At 35.6% G+C, this 25,079-nt stretch overlaps 2 protein-coding genes across 5 annotated transcripts in view; one reads left to right on the top strand and one right to left on the bottom strand.

Annotated features, from left to right (window-relative positions):
- Positions 1–1,023: 1,023 nt before the first annotated feature.
- Positions 1,024–3,097, top strand: KLHL34 (kelch like family member 34). The gene has a single exon (XM_063304386.1). The coding sequence runs from the start codon at positions 1,264–1,266 to the stop codon at positions 3,052–3,054; it is 1,791 nt and encodes a 596-aa protein (XP_063160456.1). The 5' UTR covers positions 1,024–1,263; the 3' UTR covers positions 3,055–3,097.
- Positions 3,098–7,928: 4,831 nt separating this feature from the next.
- The window catches only part of CNKSR2 (connector enhancer of kinase suppressor of Ras 2), a 162,936-nt gene continuing 145,785 nt past the window's right edge, over positions 7,929–25,079 (bottom strand). For all 4 annotated transcript variants that reach the window (XM_063305167.1, XM_063305168.1, XM_063305169.1 and 1 more), the window contains 2 exons: positions 9,829–10,025; positions 7,929–8,479 (listed from right to left, as the gene is read on the bottom strand). In XM_063305167.1, coding sequence (XP_063161237.1) covers positions 8,264–8,479; positions 9,829–10,025 — 413 coding nt within the window. In that variant the 3' untranslated portion in view covers positions 7,929–8,263. The remainder of the gene's footprint in view (positions 8,480–9,828; positions 10,026–25,079) is intronic.

Raw genomic sequence — 25,079 nt, 5'->3', positions numbered from 1 at the left:
CTAGCATTTTTTTTTTTTTACTCAGAATAGAAACTGTGAAGGCAGATCAAGTCAGCTGATCCAAGGATTCTCAGAATCAGGCAAATCATCTGAATGTGGATGTGCAGGTGCTGCTTTTACTCTTTGGGAAGGGTTGAATTTTCTAAGTCCCGATGTTTAAAAAAGCCACTAATCTCTAGTTACTGATATGTAATCTGGCTACTTTTATTTTTCCATTCATATTCCTACTGTGAGGGACTGTCTAAAGAAGTTCAAATTCAATCCATTAGTAATCTCTTGAAACTCAGTTATGCCGAGATCCCACAATAAACACATTAGCTGGGAGGATACAGTTTTAGGTATATTTTTGTCAGTCCTCTGGAGAGTTGCTCTGTGTTGCTCTTGTGATTTCCATCCACGTCCCTCACTGTCAGATGGTTTGGACTGCACTCCTTGCAAAACGACTGCTTTGTCCTCCCTCACTTGCTCACGCTCTCCCTCCCACCCAAATGTTCTCAGTTCAGCACTTGGACAGCTATGATAACAGGCAGTATTTGCAGTCTATTCTGGTCACTGTGAGTTATGGTGATATCATATAAACCAAAGGGCTCTAAAATGCATGTCAAATTAAACCTCTGAGTAATCCTAGTATTCTGTTATCTTTCTACTCCCAGGTTAAAGGTTTAGATGTTCACAAAGTCCTCCTGCTCTAATCAGTAGGTGCTGAGTTGATTTCCAGTGGAGACTTCCTACAAGCAAGATCACCATACTTGGCTTGTTGCCCTGGGGGAATAAGAGCTAAAGTTGTCAGAGAGTGGAATACAGAGCTCAGGCAAAAGCCACCGCAAAATATAACTCTCCCTACTTTCAGAGGCTTCCTGATGCACCGGCAAGCCTAGAAGTTCTATTTAACCATCTAAAAGAGAAAGAAAAGCCGCGCGAGATATCTGAGCTGATGAGAAGAGTCACTTAATGCCATCTAACGCTCTAATCTGTCATCTGAGGCTGGCCAAATTAGAGCTCTCATCTCTTGTGGACCAACCCTCTTTTAACAGGAAATGGAGGTGAGAGAAATAAATGTTGAAGGATAACACTAGATCAGCTTTGTGAATGACTGCATGGAACAATACAATAGCAGGTGCTAATTGGAGAGGAATGTAAAATTAGTATGTAGACTTTCTTTCATCAGGGGAAGAGGATTGTTTTTCAAACCCGAACTTTGCACATTTTCCCCCTTCTCTCCTCACTGGCAAAAAGGGCTTTGCAAGCCTTTTGTTCTGCACAATGACTTATTTTTTGTCTTATTGCAAAGGACACTGCAGTGCTGTATTGTCTCAGTTCCAGATCCTCCGAAAGGAAGGCTTGCTCTGTGACGTTCTGTTAAAAGTAAAAGAAAATGAGTTTCCTGCTCACAAGTCTTTGTTAGCCTGTTCCAGCAATTACTTCAAGGCCATGTTCAAGAGTTATACCAAAGAATCCAAGGCTGCTGTCATTCACCTGCAAGTTATCTCAGCCACTGGGTTGCAACATGTTCTGGATTTCATTTATACATCCTGGTTGCCTTTGTCTTTTAGCACTTTGGAAGATACCTTAGAAGCTGCCACATACTTACAAGTACCTGGGGCAATCTGCCTATGCAGCCAATACTTGGCTACCAATCTCAATCTGGAGAACTGCTGTTTTTCAGCCAATGTTGCCACAAAATTTTATCTTCCAGATGCTTTGTCTGCAGCAGAAAAATATCTTATTATTAATCTCTGGAAGCTGCTGGACCTGGATTTCGCAGGCCTGCTAGAACTGAATTTCCAGTCTTTGAAGGCAGTAGTTGAATCTCCTGATATACTTATGGTGAAAGAATCTAATTTGTCAGATCTATTATTGAAGTGGTTGGCATATGATAAATTGAGGCTCACACACACTACTAGTATTTTGGAACATGTAAGATACAGTCTCATTCCTGTGGAAGACCTGAGAAATATCTACACTCAGTCAGAAGTGCCTCTAACGACCCCTATAAAATGCTTAATTATAAAAGCAATAAACTATCATTCACTTATTTATAGGCAGCCTGTCTTGCAGGATAAATACAGCACCTTGAGAAACCAGAAGACACGCATTATCCTACTTGGAGGTATGACTGCACATGAAGGGCTTGTTACTGAAGTGGTGGCTTTTGATGTTTACAATCACAAATGGCAAATTTTAACACAATTACCAGACAGGATACAAAATCATTGTGTATGTACTATTGGAAACTTTCTGTATGTGCTTGGTGGAGAAATTGAAGATTTGCAAAGTGATCCTAAAAGTCCCATCTTGACAGTTACAAATAAAGTCCATCGCTTTGACCCAAGATTTAATAAGTGGATACAAATTACTGGGATGCTGGAAAAAAGGTGTCAGTTTTCCTGCTGTATCTTAGAAAATGCAATCATTGCAATTGGTGGACAAAGTGAAGATAAAACATCGCATTCATCCGTTGAAGTCTATGACATTAGTAAAGACAGGTGGACAAAGCTTCATGATTTGCCCTGCAAAGTACATGGTCATGCTGGTACTGTTTGTAAGAACACTATTTATATATCAGGTGGCAAATACATGGGTCAAAGTAACACAAGTAAGGATTTGTATGCTTTGAGTAAACTTGAAGGAAAATGGAGAAAACAAGCCCCAATGAGCATTGCTCGTTTTGGGCATCAGATGGCCACAATCAGAGATTCAGTTTTTACATTTTTAGGTTTTTATGAACCATTCTCTGAGATTGAAAAATATGACCCTTACCAGAATCAGTGGACTCGTTTAAAGCCATTGGTGTATGATCGATATAGTTACGGTTTAGCAGTAGTGGAGGAAACTGCTGTTCTTATTGGAGGAAAGAAATGGCAAGACTCCCAGGAGATTCCAACTCAGGATGTTGTAGGTTATGATATAGATAATGACTGTTGGGAAGAAATCTGCAAAGCTTTATTGCCTTGGTATGGATTGCAGTGTGCTGTGCTAGAACTTTCCGAATCAGTAGAAGGTAAAGACATTCAGCAGCAAAAGAGGCCAACTGTTGAGGTTATGCCTCACTGAGCTTTGATAACAAGGATAATCTGGAAGGACACAAAATGCATTTTTAAAGACTCAAACTATTATTATTATTATTATTAAATTATGCAACCTATATGGTTAAACATAGATGTGTTGCCGATTAAAACAGCAAGTTAGCATGTATGAAATTGTGTTTTTGATACTAATAGTTAATGAATATAAAAACATAACATGTATTTGCTACAGGAATTAAATTCAAAGGGAAAATATTTCTGCTTATATTACTTAATCTCCAAGAAATGCAGTGTCAAGATTTTCATTATGCTATGAAAGGACTAGGCTGAAACGGGCAGGATTAATGTTTTATGAGAAACTGTGGGTTCCAAGATGTGTACTTCTAATTTTGCATTTTTGTGCGGTCCACATTTGTTAAATAATGTTGGTTAATTCACAGGAAAATCAAGCAGCACTTCCCTCATCCTTCTTTAGTTTCATGAAGTGATCAAATAATTAAATATAGCTGTAGGAGCTGTTGTGTTATCAGGGATTCTTAACTGTCTTCTTATTCTATTTAAAGGTACAACTATTCTTTTTCTGATTTGCCTTCTGCTGTTACTACCATCTAGTCTAATCCAAGTGGCTGCATAACATCAACACGTTCTCATTGCCTATATAATTCATTACTTACATACATATATAGACTGATCGTCTCAGAAAAAAGCTGCTTTTTTCAAGTATTGTTGAAATGCCAGGTTGGAAAATGTAATTGTAAACAGCATGTGAAAAGGCAAGTGAAACTTTTCATTCACAAACTTTTAATTTGGTCCTCCGTTGGTTTCCATTTGGTAAAATTTATGGAGCAGGAAAAAGCCACAACCACAAGTAATTGTAGCAGCTTTGCTTGTTAACAAGGCAACACACTAAATGATATATACTGTATAATAGTGTCTTGAGTTATAGCTCTTACCATTCTATATTCTGTATTCTATTGGATCATGCTACTGGGAAAATGTTGGTTACATACACACTAATAAAAGCTGCCTATATATACAGTATATTATCCATGATTTATGCTTTTGACTGCATAGGGCATAAATAGATAATTCCTGTATTATTGCTAGAGTATATTGTATATTTTGTAGTTTTAAGCCACCCTGATGGAAATCAAATATTTTCTCTGTATGCCAGTGTGAAATCTGAGAGTAAATGAAATGTATACTTATATTCAGTTCAAAACTTGGTATATTTAGAAGCTCGCATTAAAGGAAATCCATTTTAATCTGAGAGTTCACATAATAAAATGTGCAGCAATGTAGTTTTTGTTAAAAGACAGTATAACAGCCACATTTCAAGTTAGACAAATCATATAAGATGTAGTTGAATTTTGTCCTTGCAAGTCATAAAGCTGTCTTTGCCAAGGTAACATGTAGGCAGAATAACTGTTGCATAGCAACAGGCTGTCATATAAACTGCCTGACAGCCCCATCCTGAGAATCTGCTGGCATGCACTCACTTTGCATCAGCCAGCAAGCTGGAGATTTCTCAAGATGGTCAGTTACCCGTGCAGCCCCACGTTGCACAAGTTGAAAGCCTTCCTATGCACTGCATTATGCTCTCGTTTTCCTACCTGAAGTGTATTTGAAATGTTAGCCTATGTCCATAGGTGTCTGAAGATGTGGCTAACCACACTTTCCCATGAGAAGCCTTGAACATTCTCAGCTTCTCAAAAGATTTCTACTGATCTTAATACAGGCTCTTACAATAAGAGTAATTGGAATAAGTAAGTATCCACATACAGCGTTCAAGATACTTCCCAAACAAAAATATTTTATGTATCAAAGAAACATAAAAATGAGATATACAATTATGCCAACTCCTTTTCCTATTATACTAAGTCATCCTTAACTGCAAGTTGCTCTATATGCAATATATCAATATTTATAGTATATGTTTCTGCAGAAACCTTCAATGTGCTACATAAAATGAATGCTAAAAACCTCCATTTGTTTTCTAACTTGAATCCTCATCTATGTGGAAGTTACGTAGCAACACTTATAAAAATTAAAATCTTGTGGCATTATGAGAAAATCCCAGCAAGAGTCTATAATAACATTTGAAACAAAATTCATTTCAGATCAAGCATTTTTATGTGAGAAATATACAAAATATCACAAATTATAACAAGTCATGCAGTCAATAACTGTTTATACAAACAGATTCTTCTACATGATATAAACAGGTCAATGGATCTGGAATTTCATACAGATCTCAATGCATGGTTTATCATTCCGAGCTCAACTGAATATAGATGCACTTAAATGAGCTGTAAAAGGCCACTCTCCTGAACAATTGTGCAAAGTTTGCAAAACATTTGCAATCCAAAATGCCTCTGAAAATAAACAAACAACACTGCTCTTTATTTTGGTCCCAAGACCAGAGCATAATAGTGCTCTTAAATTTTTAAAAATACATTCACTGAGCTGAACAGGCAAAAGCTGGAAGCAAGTAGAGAAAGAGTACATTTTCAAAAAAAAAAAAAAAGGAAAGACTAACCTACATCTGGGTATTTACCAGCTTGTATCTCAGTTCCTCACATGTGCAGAAAAGTGTCAAGAAGCCACATGGACATTTTTGCCAGGACAAAGTTCAAGGTGCTGATAAAGGCAAAAATATACAAGTTGCCTCTTACATCACTAGCTAAGCACAGATTGATCTCCTCAAAAGCATTTTGACGTTTGTGGTACTTTACATTACTGTACTGGGAATTTGACTATATTATAGCAATAATAACTTTGTGATGTGCATGTTCTGTAAGAATGCAGGCATCACAACCATATGATTTTTCGAAAAGTTGAACGAACACTGGCTTGACTGAAATAGAATTGTGCAGTAGGTGCTTCAAGCAGTCAATTAGGATATGGTAAAGAAATGTCACCCCTCAATTCAGATCAGCTAGTCCAGGGTTCCTCAACCTTGACAAAGCTGGCTGGGGAATTCTGGGAGTTGAAGTCCTCACAGCTTAGAGTTGCCAAGGTTGAGGAACCCTGAGCTAGTCTATTACTAGTACGCTGCGCAAACTTCACTGCTTATCTTCTTCCTCTCCCCCTTCCCCTTCTGTTGCATTTGTTATTGCTCTCTAAATGGACTTAAGGAGGCATACTAGGTCCCCTCAGCTTTGCCTTGAAACAGAAAATAATAGAGAAAGGTCTTGCCATTTTTCTCCCCTTCTTCTTCCCTTTTAGTAGAAGATCAGTGCTTAAAGAAAGGGTGGTGTGTGCATACACACAAACAGAAGGGTATAAATCACACTGGAATTGACAATGCTCTCCCCTTTCACTTCTGAACACTAATTACAGTTCCAAGGCAAAACGTTCCCTTCACTTTCCATCTTGAAAGTAGCTGAATGTGCTAGTCTCAATTCTAGAGCAAAGGCAGCAGCAATAATGGCAGATAAATGGATAAGAAAGGGGAAAAGGAGGGATTGAACACTACGACCAAGATGTGTTAGTTCACACTCGAAAGGTATTTGCTACACCTATGCTGGAAACTCAAAGGAGAGCTGTAAATTAGTATTTATAAAAACAAATTCATGACATCAGGAATAAATGGGTATACAAAAAATTAAAATAAATATTGAACTTAGTCAGATTCAACCATTTATGGAATAAACCAGAGGTCCCTAATCTTTCTCAGTTCGCTCTAGTGTCTCGGTAATTTTTTCATGGTGCCTCCAGACCCAAAGAAATACCTAACAGTTCCATTTATTAAGTAGTTAGATCCAAATGAAAAATATCCCATGATGCTCCTGTGAGTTTTGCTATGGTGAGTTCACATGTGGCACCATGGCACACAGTTGGGAACCACAGGAGAAAACATATAAAATCATTGGCAATTAAATTAGTAATAAATTATGCCTCAGTGATTTTAGGCCCACATTAAGGGTTGATATAATTATCATTCAGACACTTAGGAGTGGAAATGAGTAATAGATAAAAGGGCTAGAGCTGAGGAACAACTAGATAATATTTCTCTATTAATGTTCAGAAATTCCTCAATCTTATATGGCATGTAATTTGCTACAGATTGATCCAGATTGATCTAAAAAAACGAACAATTTAAGGTATTTAAAATGGTTCCTGGGGATTACTTTAAAAATCTAGAACACTGATTTTATTGTAAATATGTATGTCTTTTGAAACTGTTATGCTGAATTAAGTACAACTTTCCCCATAAACATGGAATGTCTAGTAGATTAGCAAATAAAGGCCTTGTTAATAGTCAGAGTTTTCAAAGTATTTTCAAAGTTCAAAACACGGCTTCAGCTATCATAATACTGAGGTTTTTTAAAACAAATTAATGAATGGGATACTTTGGTTGGTAAAGCAACATTTTTTTCGGTATAATAGTTATAAAAATCACCCAAGGGGCAATAATAGAGGTCAATCATACTGTTCTGGAGAACTGAGTTAAAATCAAAGCAAAGTGAGCCCTTTATCCTTATTATTAATCTATGCTATAGATTGTCTGCTAATCAACCCCCCAAAACCTGGAAAATTGAAAGTATTTTTATATTCAAGCTTATGAAAGTACATTTTTCTTATTCCCTGACCCTTTTCCTTAAATGCAATCATAATCACAGCATTATACTTCTGTAATTTATGAAAATATCTAAAATATTCCACTAAATATAAAAGTTTAATTGTCACACTGGCTAAAACAAAGGCTGCACTTTGAAAATGTAACTCATTACAACAATTACATATTATTAAAACAGGAAATAGAATTAATCTTCAGTAGTTAAACACTGCTCTTATGCCAACTTTTTCTTGAGAAATCAATGTAATCCTCCAAAATATATATGCATTATTTTTAAAAAAATGGTAAAGACAATGGATTTGATCCAAAGAAGCAACTTGAGAGATTCTCTTCAGTTTAAAAAGTAAACTGACTTTTTAGCAGTGAAGACTGTGTCAGCACCAACATCAAACAAAATGCTTATAATTCTAATCCATAAATGCACACTCCTTTGGATCATAGCCAACATTTGTAAACATAAACATAAACTGAGCATCAGCAGCATAAAAAGGATATAAGTTTTTATTCACACAATGACCATGAAAATTGTACTTTACTCATATCAGAAACATTAAAATAGATATCCTGCAACGTGATATAAAAGCTACTCTTTCGAGTAAAAGTCTGGAGTGCCAAAAGGGCTGAAAACAAAATATTAAGATGTTTAAAATTATTATTATACATGTGTTTCAATATAGGAATGGGTATGTGCTAAAGAGTCTAGAAGCACATCAACGTCATCAGAGTCATTTACCGGATCCTCTTCTGCATTGTTCTGAGAATTATCGAGGAAGAGATCAAGGTACATTTGTTTCCAGTCTTGGAAGTCTTTAGATGTCAAATCTGGATTATCTAGAACTTTATCTATCATAGCTACCTCTTCTTCTCTGGCCTTGAAGAAACAAAAAAGATAAAAATGAGGAAGAAAACACACATCTGAATAATTAGGACATCTTGTTCCTTTGCAGTTTAACCCTATGGTCATAATAACTGATAGATAATTGACTGGTCAGTTTTTGTTTTAATCATTACTTTATATGTAAGAATATTCTAGTTCTATGTCTTTCAAAATAAATACTGTTGTTTTAACCAATACATTTCTTCTATTTTTGTTGTTCTAACTTTAATAAGTGTGTATATTAAAGAAGAGCCTCGTGTGGCACAGAGTGGTAGGCGGCAGTATTGCAACCGAAACTCTCCCCATGACCCGAGTTCGATCCCAGTGGAAGCTGGATTCTCGGGTAGCCGGCTCAGGTCGACTCAGCCTTCCATCCTTCCGAGGTCGGTAAAATGAGCACCCAGCTTGCTGGGGAAGGTGACGACTGGGGAAGGCAATGGCAAACCACCCCACTATAGTCTGCCAAGAAAACATCATGAAAACAGCATCCCCCCAAAGGGTCAGACATGACTCGGTGCTTGCACAGGGGACCTTTCACCTTTCACCATATCAAAGAAACACAAAAAATGTCAATAAAAAGAACACAAAGACATTTGGTAGCTTCAGAAGTGAGTATCAGGAATAATTGGAGAACCCTTGTTGGCCATGCACTGTTACAGGAAATTCTCAGCGTACTTCATTACACATGGAATGCTGTCTATCTTTTACAAAGCTCGAAAGCCAATGAAAATCATTATTCTGCTTTGAAGTACGTAAAGAAAGAAAGGTAAAGGTTTCCCCTGCACAATCGTGTCCGGCTATAGGAGGTGGTGCTCATCTCCATTTCATGGCCGAAGAGCCAACGCTGCCCGAAGATGCTTCCACGGTCAGGTGGCCAGCATGACAAGCACAGAACACTGTTACCATCCACCGAAGTGGTACCTATTTATCTACTTGCATTTGCATGCTTTCGAATTGCTAGGTTGGCAAGAGCTCGGGCAAATGTGGGAGCTCACTCTGTCATGTGGGGCTAGGGTCTCAAACCGCCAAACTTGCGACCTTCCGATCAACAAGTCTGGTGTCTTAACCACTGAGCCATCGCACCCCACTATGTAAAGAAATATGACTATCTCTATCACAGTAGCTTCATAGTGGACCTATTTACATAGTCCAGAAGTAAGTTTCATAAGTCAAGACTGCTTCTTCAAATCATATTTGTGAATGGCGTTTTTCGGAATCTCCCTATCTCTCTAAAATGTGCAGCAAATTACCAGATTTCTGTGTTCAGAACTAATAATAATAGTAATAATAATAAAACTTATTATTATTATTCAGTGAGATTTACTACTTTCTCTTCAACTTACCTTTAAAGTGCTTTTCAGAATTCGCAGCTGGTGCAATTTTTCATTGATCACTGGGTCACAGCATCTTCTAATAAAAGATTTCTTGTATTCCATTTTGGTAGAAATTTGCCGATCTCCTAGAGGGGACAAACTAGCTAGTTCCAAGGATCGGTACAAATCTTGCAATGAATCTGCAGGTTTTTCTTCTAAGATTTCAGCTGTAAGACATGAAGAAAATAAACTCAATAGCTTTCAGATATCCATCTATATTACAGCTTTTAATTATGCCAGGCATTTGTAGGTGAAATGTTATCTTAGCAACTCAAGTGTACAAAACATTACTACATTGAAACCATTTCGTTATGGGAAGAATAAATTATGCTTAGATTTCATCATAGGGTTGTCATAATGAAATGCAGAGATTTGTTTCTTATAGAAGAATGTAATATGAACTTGTATCCAGCAAAAAGATACTCACATGATTTTGTCAAATTGATGCTGTTGCAAACTAATTTGTTCCATTAAAACCAATTACAATGGTTTTCCTGGGTAGAGGTTGAATTACTGACTCCATTTTTAAGGTATCAAAAAGGAAAAAAAAACTATCAATTCTTAATATTATAGGAAACAATGTTAAATTGTGATCCATACAGTGCTATAGGTTTTTTTGAAAAGAGTTCAACATCAACTTAATCAAGTGTTCAACACTAGTGAGGGCACATGCACTGTTCTTCTATATGCTGAAACACAAGTGTTGCTTTTTGAACTCTAAACATTTGTTTTATAATTATACCAAAATTCCAACCACAGGTAAATAGAAGCCACCTAAATGGAATCTAAGGGATCTTTTCACCATACTAGGTGAAATGTATATAAAGTCTGTAAATACTTCAGAAAATATAGTCTGTCAAGACTTTATGTCTAATCCTGTACTCTTCAAGGTACCAAGAGCAAAAAACAAAAAAACCCAATATAAAAGAATGGGCAACTGAACATTTATGTTTTATTAATCTCATGGAATTGTATATTTCCCTGAAACTATGGATCAGTCCAAAATGCTGATGCTCTAGATATATATCACCTTCCTTAAAAATTTACATCCAATACTGAAGCCAGCTTTTTCCAACCTGGTGCCCAGAATATTGGCTACAATGCTGTCATCAAAATTCACTATTGCATGCTTTCTAAGAACAAGAATTGGAGTGTAAAACATCTGGAAAGCACAGTGTCAGGATAGCTTATTCCTATAGTCCTATTTAATCTTCAAAAAACTGAGGCTATTCCACTCACATCATCCCAGGTTATTATTCATAAATGAATGCAATAAACAATAAAACTTGGGAGTCCAGTTCAATTTAGTTTTGAATGTAAACCTTCAATATTCTATATTAAACACACACAAAATGTATATGACCAAGTAACACACTTCAAAACAGAATTAACTTGAGAAGAAATAGAAACAACTTGACCAACATGAACTTCAAATGGAAATGAAAATGGCAGAGGCATTCTTATATTAATAGATTATTTTCCCAACCCTAAATTCTATTCCTGGGGGAGCAGTGGGGAATGAAAAGAACAAACAAACAAAAAATGAAATAAAGTAATTCTGTCATTTATTTATTAATTTTGACTATTATTTTAAATAGTCAAAACTCTGCAATGGCATTAACATTATTTTTAATTAACCTAAGACTGAAAAGCTCTTATGCTAGAATTTAATTTCACTGTCTTGCTTTTAATCCATGGATAAATATTTTCCTCACCAAGTAAACTTTCTTCTGTCTTCCTCTACTTCATTAAATATAACCTCCGACCATTTTCTATTAATCTTGATAACTTTTTGGTTTCCTCTCAAAACATACTTCTCTCCGTCCATCATTTCATATGTTGTCTCCCTCCAATTTTAATTGCTTCTATTTAACCATCCTATACATTTTTCTACATCCCACGTGGGCTTCATATCCTTTCTATTTACCACCATACCTTCCTATTTGTTGTTTTTATTATTTTTGTCCTTTCAAATCAATGTTGACCCCTAGTGACTGCCTGGACAAGTCCCTGAAATTTTCTTGCCAAGGTTTTTTGGAATTGGTTTGCCATTGCCTCCTTCCTAGCGCTGAGAAAGAGGGACTGGCCCAAGGTCACCCAGCTGGCTTCGTGCCTAAGGCAGGACTAAAACTCATAGTCTCCTGGTTTCTAGTTGCTGCCTTAACCACTACACCAAACTGGCTATTTGTTCTACCACACAGCTTTCTGTCTCTTATACAGTTTTTTTTCTTTCTCTATCCCAGTCCTATCTTTCTTTCAGTTTTGTCCCTTCCTCTCCGGTCCATTATTTTTTACCTTTCAGTATGTTCAACAACAATGTGTCTCCCAGAAAAGAAAATGATGAAACTGCAGTTACATATAGGCTGCATGCATAGTTGATTTTAAGAGGGTGGTGCAAGTTCCCTTCCCCAGAATTCCTGGGAGATAGGGGGATTCTGTGGCTTCCCACCACTAAGGTTTTCTAAGGTAAGCCTTAGATGGCTCTTAGGCCCCATTTTACATGATGGATGGAGGATGCCTGGGAAATCACTGTTTAGGTGCTTCTTTGTACATTATTAGTATAATGTAGGGAATTCAGAATCGGCGGGAAAAGCCATTCTTCGTTACCATTTTCATTCTTGGAAAGGATAACAATCATGTAGAGTAGAAGCCCTCCACTCAAATTCAGCTTTTCTGCCAATATAGTATTTCATTCAATTTTTTACTCTGATAATACAGTAAAATGTTGCAATACATTGCTTTTTGTCCTATTAACCTTTCATTAAAAATATTCATAAATGTGCCAAAAATTTCACCAGGAGGTCACAAGGAAATATGTGAGTATTCAAATTAGCATTAATCCACAAGACTTATCTATGCAAGTTTACTATATGAAGACTCATAAAGACAACATTTTCAAGCATTCTTATATTTCTGCAGAAACCTTAGGCATAAGGGTATTTTTAACTAATTACATTTGTTGAGTTTTAAAGTATTAAAGAATCATCTTTAAATAACAGCTAATGCCTGTGTACAAAGATTTTAAGGACTTTTCTTACTTTCAGCGGATGTATTTATTTAACAAAATCACACATGAATGCATAATTTCAAGATCATGAATATTCTTCTAAATGTTTGCTATTGTTTCAACAGCAAATATGTCACTTTTTTTTACAAGTGTTTGCACCTTACTCAGAAATAACTCTATGCTAAATAGAATCACAGAAGTCTCACTTGCTACATATCCACTGCAATTATTTCCTCCCTGCCTTTTTGGACAACTATGTAGATGCTGATTTAGGTACTTAACAGTAATACTTTACCCTAAAGTAAAGCATAGTGGTAGGTATAGTCTTCTTTAAATTATTTGCTATTAGTCTCCAAACTTTCCCCAATACAGCTCTAATTCCCTTATTTTTTTTTATTTTTATTTCTTTATCTGTTTTATCTATCACTTCAGTCCAGACTTAGTATAGTCAGCTATTTGCACAAAAATGCTTTAAGCAAATCAAGATTTCTCCAAAGTACAAAACAGCAGGAAATCCACCTGCTTAAATTAATGTAATAAACTCACTGTACTAGTATAGTGTACATTTCATGTTATGTGAAAAAAACGATATAAAAATTAGTCATATCTGCATTCCTGTTCAGTGATGAGCTATTTATGATGTTCTTCAGATTTGCTTTATTTATTTATTTATTTATTTATTTATTAATTATTCACATTTCTATGCAAGTTAATACCAGGAATAGATTATATCTGAGTGGGAATTGTCATCAGGGATAAATTTATCAGGTGCAAATTACTTGTTCCAGATGTGTTAGAACTCTCTTTGAGATTGCAGGATGGGATAGTAGGCTTAATCACTATGTTGTCAGGATACCGTTAGCAGCAGGAGATTATCAGAGCAAGAATACAGAGAATATAAACAAGCAACCCCCATCAATAAGTGAACATGTGAAAACAAAGGCTAAAGCTGCATTAGAAAGGGAGAAGTGCAGGACAACAGCACACAGGATTGAGAGAAGTATGAGCAGACATTCCATATCAACCTCCCACTTTTTCGGTGATTGTCTACTGTAATGGCAACCATCATAAGGACACCAACTCTAGTCTTTTGAATCTGTAAAATAAAAATAGTGTAGCTACTACACATACTGTAGCTACTACTTGATCTATTTATACCAAAGCTGCCAACTATAGTGGGTCAGACAGTTACGCTTTTTAGTTTCCAGGGTTGGGGGTGAGGTTGGGCAGGCAATGGATACAGGAAACAGCTGGGTTTAGTCACTCCAATTCCATCTCCTAGCAAAATTAGGAAAAAATCATCTACAACTTTCCATTGTAAAACTGCAAAGTAATAATACAAATACTGCTGTTCCTTTCCTATTTACAAAGATTTTTAAACCACTCATAGACTGATAGACTTTGTGGATCCAAAATCTAAGCTGTTTTAAAGATAAAACTTTCAACTAAAGTTGAAGTTGGATTTCTTTTGGTCATGAACAAATTTGAAATGAGTAAGAAATATTCCATGCTCTCAAATTTTATGATATAAATATATTGATTTGATATTAAATTGTAAATCAGTAGCTATATAACACCTGTTACTTTCATATACAATCTTCAAAAATTACTTAACTGAAGTTTCAGTTACTTAAGACCAGATTTGAACAGTGGCATTCTTGCCTGAGTTACATTCCAATTTATACAGCATAAGATCTTGATCACATCAATACAGAGAAACAGCCAGTGTTCTTACCTGAATGTCAAGAGGCAGCCATTGACAAAAAATGCAGAGAATAATAATACAATTAAAATTTATATCAAATTAGCACAAGACTAATATGTTTCTAAAGAATGTGCCCTAGACCTAACACATTTGTCAAAGCTTTTTCAATAACATAAACCAGTTTAATGTCATGGGAGGTTGGGTGGGGAGGTTGCATAAAAAATAGTCACCTTATGTACAAAAGGACTCAAATGTTTATTTTTTTTTAATGAATCCAGCTGTATTTTGATGGCAGATTTCAGATCAATTGGTAGGGTTTTGTTTTTGTTTTTTCAATTCTGAGACCAGATAAAATTTTTATTGACCTTTTTATAGTACATCATTCTAGATGCCCAGTAGACAAAGGTGCAATATGTAACTATAATAAATAATATATGACAGTTTTTTTGGGATGGATGGACTTTGCTACATAGTCACAATTCAAACTTGAACCACCATTGCCTAAGACAAGTATTCACTTCTGGACAAAGAACATACATGCTCTTTTCTCAGGTCAGAAATACTATTCCATATGCTGTAATGTAATATACATATTGATTTGGACATTTCCTTTTTGCTCCGTTCATGGAAGAAAAGTTGCATTAATATAACAGCTTCCTTGAGCACAGCTGAGCTCAGCTTCTGTAAAAGGAAACTTATTTCCACTCACAAAATGAATCTGAGACATTTTCTTTATCACGATGGCAACTACAATATATTGATTTAAACAAGAATATTTCTTGTTTCAATAAAGTTAAAAAATCTGCACATTCAGTCTGGATACTTTTACTGAACATACTTAATAACCTAATACTGTAATATGTTATATTCCATGAAAGTACTGAATGACTGAGCATCACTTTTTTTGTTGTGTACCAACACAGGTCATATATTGCTTATGTACTACTAGCATGTAGTTAGGTTTCTACAGTATGTTAGGCAGATGTTCCAGGAATACATACGTAAGCAACCTAACAGCATGCATATTCTTGCAAGTAGCTTAAATAATATGCCTGGATTCATATGTAGGGAGCACAATTAACAAGAACAAGTGATAATGATCAGCAGACAATATTTCTTCAGAACAAAACTATACTTCCTTTGCTTTGGATCAATGAGTCCAATAGCTTATTGCTTCCATAGGAATGAATGGAGCAACACATTGGAGGTTCTATGCATAAACATTTTCCTAAGATTTTCCATGGCAAGTAACAACTCAAAGCCCTTCATCAAAGTTATACAGGAATTGTGAAAAAATACCTTCATAAAATATATAGGTTATATTTTAAAAACCAGTTTCTTTTTAGAGCTGGTATAAGAAGTACATCAAGAAAGTTCTGAATCACTGTATGATACCCTGACTCATCAGGCAGAGACAATACAAAAATACTTATTAATTTGTTTCCAAGATATAGTTATGAAGCAGTTTAAAATATCGTTTTTTTCCCTTTGTAAAAACTGTTCTACCTCCCAAATACTGTAATATTACAAATTTTGTTATTAGCAATACAGAGAAATTTGACAAAGCTAGGTGCATTTAATGTAACAGCTTGCTCAAGTGCACTATTTTTGGAGGGAAAAAGTGCCTATTCTAAAATGTGAATGCATTTTGATATCACAATATTGACCCATTTCTGCTTTTGACAGTGTAGCAAGTGAGCCATCATTCAAAAGCAAAATGGTAATCAATATATTTTAAGTTCTAATTTTAGATTTTACCTCCCTGATCTTTTTTTCATTTCTAATTACAAAATTCAGTGATAGATCATAAAATTTCAGGCCATTTTAGTGATAAATTGTTCAAACTACAAAATCTTTATGCACTAAAATAGGGTATTTCAGTGGGAATTTTATATAAACAGCTAACATCTGCTTTTACTCAGCAATAAAGCAGCAATAAATTAGAGTAGAAAGTGGTTCCTTAGAGCATATGATTAATTAAACAGAACCATTGTCAGTGTGTAACTTCATTCAATAGACAGCACTCTATGAACAAATGACTTAATAACAGCCAGATTTATGAACTTCACATTCCAACTAAGTTGGAAGTGGGAAGGATTTGGTTTCCTGGGAAGTCTATTTTTACAAAAATGGGACTCACAATACTTAACCTTGAATGGATCATATCTAAATGCAATCAAGTTTTTTTGTTCTAAATACCATACAATTAATCATGTATTTCGATTAAAATGTACATTAAATTGTGCTCATAAAAAGTAATAGAAGCTGATGTTATATTGATTTTTTAAAAACAGACCTAAACCAGTCTAGTATCTTTGCATGTAAACTACAGGCATTGTAATAAAGTTCCCACTGGTTTGTCTACAGCATACAAGCTTTTAAAATGCATATTAAAACTACTAGGATTTTCTTACAACTGTTAAGCAGAGGTTGCATATGGATTCACTTATGAAAAGAAATTACAATTCGCTGCTCTACAGAAAGTGAAATATTATATAAATAACTATATATTTTATTGGTATCAGCATAATGTAGTACCGTACATGGACCTGACAGAAATATAACATTTCAAAATACATTTTAGAATTTTCTGTCCATAGTATTGTATGAAATATCAAGAATTAGCACTGACATTACAGAATACCTTCAGCCAAAAAGAGAAAAAAAATCAACATCCAGTCACAGAGTTACAGGCAAACAATGATTCATAGGATACTGAGCACATAATGCTAGACCATTCTTCTCCAGCCTGGTACCTTTCAGATATGTTGAACTTCAACTAACATAGTTTTTAGCCAGTATGGTACTTGGACAAACTGGCTAGGGATAATAGAGTTGGAAAGCCAATACACTTGGAGGACATTAGATAGGGAACCTTTTAATAAACATCATCTTAATCTCTTAAAGAGGCATTCAGATAAAAGCTTGCCTCCAAAACTGTCTCCTACTAGTTCTTGGCTAAATTAAAGAGAATATTTCATATCTCTGATGCAAAGTAGCACCATTCGCATTAAAATCCTACAATGTAAGGTGATATAAAAATTATCTGCAGAGTTTGAAACATTTTATGGTAAACCTTCATAAATGAGTATTTATGCATCATCTGTAAACTGATTCAGATTCTGTTACAATCCTAACCAAACTTATTTGAAAGCAAGAGTTAAGCGAGAAGTAACAGTGATAGGCCTGTTTATTTATAATTGGATCTACTCCAATCTTGGGTAATAATAAAGTTTTTAAATTGAAATGTGCACATGTATATATATATACTAGGTATCACTAATATCTGCAAACTTCTTTCTTCAAGTTCATTTCTGGTTCTTAATTTCATCTTAGAAGAAAATGTATGTGGAGACAGAGTACATGAAGGAACCTCTTAGCAAAACAACTATGCTTCTTTCTCTCTCTCTCTCTCCCTCCCCCCTTTAGAAACTTATCTTTGGAGCTCATCTTGGGTCAGTTGCACATATAGCTTTAGCCCAAACCTTGATGAAAATAAAAGCATTTGATTCCAAGTAAATACAGTAGAAACACGGTCCACTTACAGCTGATTTTGACAGGATGCATTTAATTTGTTATCATACAGCAATTATTTTCCTTCACTAATGTGGAAAAGAATATTAATATTTTCCACTTTAGATGGAAGTCCATTTTCAAAAGAGGAGCTTAAAATAACATTTGATCCCTCCTCCCTTTACTTGAAGAATGCAGAACACACCTGAGTAACACCAGAGCCCTTTTCCTCTTATGACCCTCTTTCCTCTATTTTCCCCACACTGATGACTGAATTTTGTGCAACTATTCCATGTAGCTTGATCTGATATTGTGCCTAGTTCCTCTGTAGAAAGGATGTTTATTGTTCAAAATAAAATCAATAGAACTGTTAACAGGTTTGGCCCTTTCCTGGAGGCCCCTTACCCAGGCATTTGGTTGTCTATATTTTAAAGTCAGTTCTTGCGTATAAACATCAAAGTTATTCAAGAAGAATTGATTGGCTTTTTGAATGCAGGACATTAGAGGTTGCTTGCAAGAGGCTGAAGATGAGTCTCCGTCGTGCCAATTCTCTAACCATACTTTATCAATCTCTGTGTCCAATCGATTCAGTGCCAAGAGAAGTGGATCCAAGTTGGAATGGAGAGGTTCTATCAACTCTCGCAGTGCTTTAGCCTAATACAATAAAGCAGTGATACAATATGGTGAAAGAACTGTGATGGCCCATTCTTATATTAGTACTGCATTATAATCATGCAATCCTGATAAAAAAAGAGAAAGGATATATGATAAGACTGCTCCACATGGCTTTAGCTCCACAGAGTTCTTTTTTATTTGCATGCAAACATCCTTAAGTAATAAATACATGGCACATTTTTTTAACAGATGTTAGAAGATTCTGGAAAAAAGATTAGCTGGATGCAGATCTACTGTATATTTTCAATTTACTGTATAAGCAACAATTATAACACCAAAGTAAATTAAGTGACAAATATATTTATTTATATTTATACATAAATATATTTATATATTTAGTTTTAATTCAACTAATGATTAGGAGTTTTCTATTTCATATGCATTACAAAATGTTTATGACAATATGGGAGAAACTGGGCTGGACTAAATCACCCGAATTTGTCCACAATAGTCAACACATTATACCTTATCTCCTGATCAACATAATAAAAATTAACATTAAAAAAGGTTAAGGATAAAGCTTTCTTTGAGTCAGTCATGATTTCTGATGACCTCATGACATATCCATATTATTTTTTAGCAGAAATATGGAAATGGTTTGCTATTGCTTCTTCTAGGATATTTCTCCAACTTCCTAATCTAGCCTATGTTTCTGGTATTTCCTGCTGGTCTTCCATCCATGTTCTAATCAGGTCTGACCTTGGTTATACTTTCAAGACCACCTAACTGGGAACATGGAAAAGGAAGCCTAATTCATATCTCAGCAAGGGATCTAACACAAACTCAATGTATGACCACTATAACTAAAACACACTTGGTAAATGGGCATTAAAAACAGTCTTCATTTTGAGTGACTGCAAAGTCAGAACAAAGGGTTTGATTTCCATGTAAAAATAGTTTAAAAAGTGAGTTGCTTTAAAAATAAATGATCAATAGTTGTATCATGAGGATGGGATAGAAAAAACTATGTAGCTGTAAAAAAAACACCAGAATCCTGCCAAGTAGCAGAGAAGAACCTAATACTTATGTGCATTTTTACTGTAATTTCTGCGCTGAACATCAAAATTATGAGAAAGAAGTAGAGAAAACAATGTATATCTAATCATCCTTTCTAGTTGCAATGTAATTCTATAGTTGTATAGCAAGTATAATTATTATCGTATATTAAGATTATATCAATTCAGCACAGGTACCACAACTCACTGCCAGTTGTAAACATGTTAGCATAATAGTAAACAGGAAAAAGGTTCAATTTGTCAGGTAGCCATCATGGAATTACAAATTATAAAACCGGGAGATTTCTTTCCTTGATATAAAAACTACAAAGGAATCTTTGCAAAGCAGAGCAAAAGTGCAATTGAGCCATTCACTACTGACTGACAATCACAAACTCTGAACAATAAAGTTTTTAAAAATAAAATTTTAAGTTTTCCAAGCTACCTTGATATTGCAGTGTCTGCAGCATTTTGAAGATAAATTGTCAGTTTCTTTCACTCTTTCATCTTTAAATTGACCAGGAACTTAATGAATTCAGGCAAGAATCTAGGAACCTCTAACTTTGTGAAGTATGCTCTGAGCATAGCGTAAGAATTTCTTTTAACTCACTTGGGAACCATATCCACTTCTACACCACACTCAGACTCCATACAAAAGCAGTTTCATACAGTAAGAGTTTTTGCAATGGCCTGAAAAAACATTGAAACACTTGGTTTTTGATAATCTTGAAACAAAAACAATCTATAAAAGAAAGGAAAATCAGATAAATTAAAACCACCTCCCTCAACTTAACATAGGGATACCTCATGAGTTAAGCGAGGAACAATATCCATTTTAGTAATATTAATTTTAGCCCACATGCTTAAGGGAATTCTAACCCATCTGTTTACATTCAATTAAATCCTTTATAAAAGTTTCAGCATATTTCCATATGCCCAAAATATTTTGGGGAAATATTTTGGGTATGTAAAGTCCCAAATATTTAATACAATCAGTGGGGATCACAAAACCCAACTCTTTACATAACTGTGTCAATATATTAGTACCCAAAGGAAGTAAGAAAAAATTATCCCAATTAATCTTATAACCAGAAATGCTGGTTATAATCCTGTACTACATTTATAAAATTAGACAGGGAGGTCAAGTACTGATCCAAAATTGCCAAAATATTATCAGCATAGAACATATTCCAGATGTTAAGGAATGGCTTTTGGAAATGTGTAATTTATCTGAAAAAAGCAATCTTCTTTACATCAAAGGATGAAGTAATATGTACTACTTTGGCAGAGATTTTAAGAAATTAAAAAAATATATTTTTATGTGATTATACTATAATCAATATAATTATATGTGTTATTTATTAATAAATCAATGACTACTGATAAGTTTAATATATAATGTTGATTTTTTTCTTTTCATAATTTTTTTCTGGTTTCTATCTTTTTTTTTTTTAAGTTTAAGGATGGTTTCATTTACTTGTGCTTTTCTATTGAATTTGGTGTTTTGTCCACATTTTGTATTTTTTCTCAATTTAAATAAATAAATAAATAAATTCAGATACACTGAAGGGATGTGTATATGCAAAAGGTTTTAAGAAATAATGCCTCTTCCTGAATACGATGCAGGTGATTGATCACGAGCTGTCATAGAACCTAAGGGACAGACTCACTGCTTTGTTCCATAGAACATATTAGTTGCTATTAGGGCAGGTCAGCTAACTAAATCAGCTCAGAAAATAGGATAAGAGACTGGGAAAGCAGTTCTGTTTAGAACCAGATCCTGAATGAAGCTTGTTTATACACAGCTACTTTACCTTTCAATTATTTGCCTTGAAATTTGCCTGAATTTAACACAGCCTTAGAAAGGCAACTGCAGAGCAGAAACAGATAAAGCCTACTTCCTACTGTCCAATGGCTGGACAAATCCAAGAATTCCATGAAGAAAATATTCTTATTGGCAGGAGAAAATGCTGGATCTAAGCCTTTAAATATAAATAATATAAATATAAAGGTAATTCCCATGCTGCTACACGTTATGCTTCCAATCAACAGTTGGACTTAGCACAGCCTACTCCTTAATAGTAAGCAACTAAATACAGAATAAAAACAGAATACAGTTACAGATAAAAATACAATAAAGATAAAAAATAAGAGAATCTGAAGAATAAAATGTGATTTTAAAGAGCTATTTTATATGTAGCGATTTTTGTATTAAGTCCTGGCAATTTTAGTCACAAATGAAATCTTAAGTTTCATCAGTATTACATATAACTGCAATACTACTATGACTTTGCAAAAGGTGGAGCCACTTAGAGTGACTGTAATTATGTAACAAATATGCAGTTACTGTATATAAAACCAGATGTATATTTTTCAAGAATAGGATTACATGTAGCTCAAAATGGAAAATAGCAAAGTAAACATTATGGAAGCAGAAACCTCAGAGTTCTAGTCATTTATGAAGGAAAAAAAAAAAGACCATAACACATCTATGATGAGGGAGAAAAATAAAGGAAGGGGAGTTACGTTGAAAGCTATCCCATAGATAAACCTTTTTTTTCCTTTTCTACCTAAAAGAGTGAACAAGAAATTGAAGTAAGTTGCTACAACAAATTATTGTCACCTACACCACTTAGCTAAAAGCACGTCTACAGTCCATCCTGAAAGATGATTCCCTCATATGGTTTGAATGAACAAACAATTCCACCAATCTGAAATAAGGAGCACCTGACAAAAAAATAAAAATCAGAAACTAACTCCTGTAATAAAGTACAATGCTATCCCCATCTTTACAGGAATAGGAATATTAAGTGCATCTGTTATGTAAGGAAACCAATGTGCCTACCAAATCAGTGGAGACATTTTCATTTTCTGGGACATTTTATCAGAAAAATTCAGTAGAAAAACCTTAAAAAGAAACATAAGCTGCTGAAATTAAAATTTAATATTTCAAATTTGGACTTAACAGATCACAAAAAGTCCCAGTTTACTAAAGAAAGTGATTGTCCCAAGATGCAGTGGCGTACCTCCTGCTATCGTTCTTAGATTGTTTTATGTGTTCTCCTCATTCTGTAAGAAACATATATACCCTTATCTTTCCTCCTCTCCCTTCCCCCCATTTTCCCACAGGTGCAGGGTCCGCATTTTGGATCAACAAATGCTATTTCACACAATCAACTGCAGCAACTGGGTCCAACTGGATGATTTTCATGTCCATGTTAACTGTGTCCTGTCACGTTTGCTTTCGTCTTCCATGCAGGCATTTCCATCAGTGTTAAAGTGGAAGGTGGCGCAGGTGACAGCGTGGGGTGCTGCTTGTAGAATGTGGCCATAACACTGTAGGCAGTGTTTTCTCTGTTATTGGTGCAATGCCCATCTGCTGCTGGACTGCATCATTGCTGATGTGGTCACGAAGGGAAACGCCTAATGACCAATGGTGCATGTGCATCTCCATGGCATGTAAAGGGCACTCAGCACTTTTGGTGGTGGCCAGCACTCTGTGCCGTACAGTGCTACTGGGCAGACCATCATTTTATACACTTCAATTTTAGGTGAATTGGAATACGCCTATCGCAGAGCACTCCAGTGATCTCCTTCCACCACAGCAATATTGCATTCACCTTCACGTGCACTACCTCATTAATGCTGTCATCATTTTGCATATAGGATCCTAAGTAATGGAAGGAGTTTATCTTCACTAGATCTTCACCACTGACCTGGATGGTAGAGGTGCTTGGGGTAGTCTCTAGATACTCAGTCTTCTTGATATTGAGGCACAAACCAAATCGGCTAATACAGTTATTCCATGTCTGGACACAGCACTATAGTTCTTTCCTGGTGGTAGCTGTAAGCAGGACATCAATGGCATAGAGCAAGGCCCAGGGGGCACTGTGATGCAGGTCTTGCATGATAGTGTCCATGGCAAGAATAAACAGCAATGGCAATAATGCTGAGCCTTGGTGCACACCAACTTTCACAGGAAAGCTGTCGGAAAGGCCAGCAGCACATAATACTCAGCTGCTGCTATTAACATAAAGCATCTGGACTCATTTTATGAGTAGCTTGAGCACACGATAGTTACATAGCATGTACCATATCAGCTGGTGTGGAACACGGTCAAAAGCTTTTTTCTAGGTTGAGGAAAGACAGCTGTAATGACTTCTTTGTGTCCTAACAGTCAGAAATCACGCTGAGACGAGGAGTAGGTCTCCAGTGTTTATTACTGCTACATAAAACAGGATCCTAACAAACTGAAGAAGCGTGGGAAAAACCCAGACAGATAAACCCCAAAAGTTAAGGCGGGTCTGATCTGTGTCTCTTTGAATGGCTGTTTAATTCCTCAGTACTACACATGCGTTTTCCACCCTGGATAGAGGCCCCCATCAGTACTCATGACGCTTTGCTTCTCCATGAGCATGTGAGCTGCAAAATGGTGGTGGTGGTACTCAAAGCCTTAGACAAAACCACACTGGTTGATACTGATTTCAATAATGTCACAGAGATGCTGGTTGAGGATCCGCTCTAAAATTTTCATTGTGTGTGACAGGAGGTGGATTGGTCAGTAGTTGCAGCAGTCTGCCACTACTGACTGCACTGCAACCAGTCACCTTTATTCTTGAAGAGGGGAACTGAGATACTTGTGACCCAGTCAACAGGCACATGGCCAGAGTCCACAGTGACACTGAAGAAGTCTGTCAGCCAGTCAGCTGCTGTGCCACAAAGTTCTTTCAACTTCCAGATGTCTGCTGGTAGATTGTCCGGACCAGGTACTTTTGAATTCTTCAAGCTGCTGATAGCTTTGATAACCTCTTCAGGTGTAATGTGCAGGACTGGGCCAGTGTTAGCTGAGCCATCAGGAATTGGTGGGTGTGGAAATTTGACAGTAGAGATTTTGTCAAAGTGCTGCTGCCAGCATTTCAGGATTTTGAGCTTATCCTGCAGTTGCCATCCATTTTTGTCCTTAACACATATGTAGTGTTCAATGTCTTTTGCTGCCTTGATGTGCATTTTCAATAGATGTTTTTCTTCCCTTCCTTTGTGTCCAGTTCATCTAAGTCCCAGAAGTGATTGGCTTTGGCCTCTGCAACAGCTTTCTTTGTCATTCTTCTTGTAGTGACATACTCCTGCCAGGCCTCGCCACCTACTCTTACCTCTTACATTATATTCAAATTCTTTAGTTACAATCAGAGATAAGCAAAAGAAATGACCAAATAAAATTACAAGAAAAAGAAAGAGGAAAGATTCTCTAGTTATGTTTGATGTTAATTGTTGCCTCATCTTTATTGCTGCAACAATAAATTTAGCTACTGTGTAGGTGGTTTTGTGG

The sequence above is a fragment of the Candoia aspera genome, chromosome 5, assembly GCF_035149785.1.
Source record: "Candoia aspera isolate rCanAsp1 chromosome 5, rCanAsp1.hap2, whole genome shotgun sequence".
Taxonomy (NCBI): domain Eukaryota; kingdom Metazoa; phylum Chordata; class Lepidosauria; order Squamata; family Boidae; genus Candoia; species Candoia aspera.
Note: the sequence above shows the minus strand (reverse complement) of the source record. Positions and strands in the feature narration are given on the sequence as shown.

What these genes read in the sequence shown, in the direction of transcription:
- KLHL34 (XM_063304386.1), top strand. Translation starts at nt 1,264, where the DNA reads ATGACTTATTTTTTGTCTTATTGCAAAGGACACTGCAGTGCTGTATTG.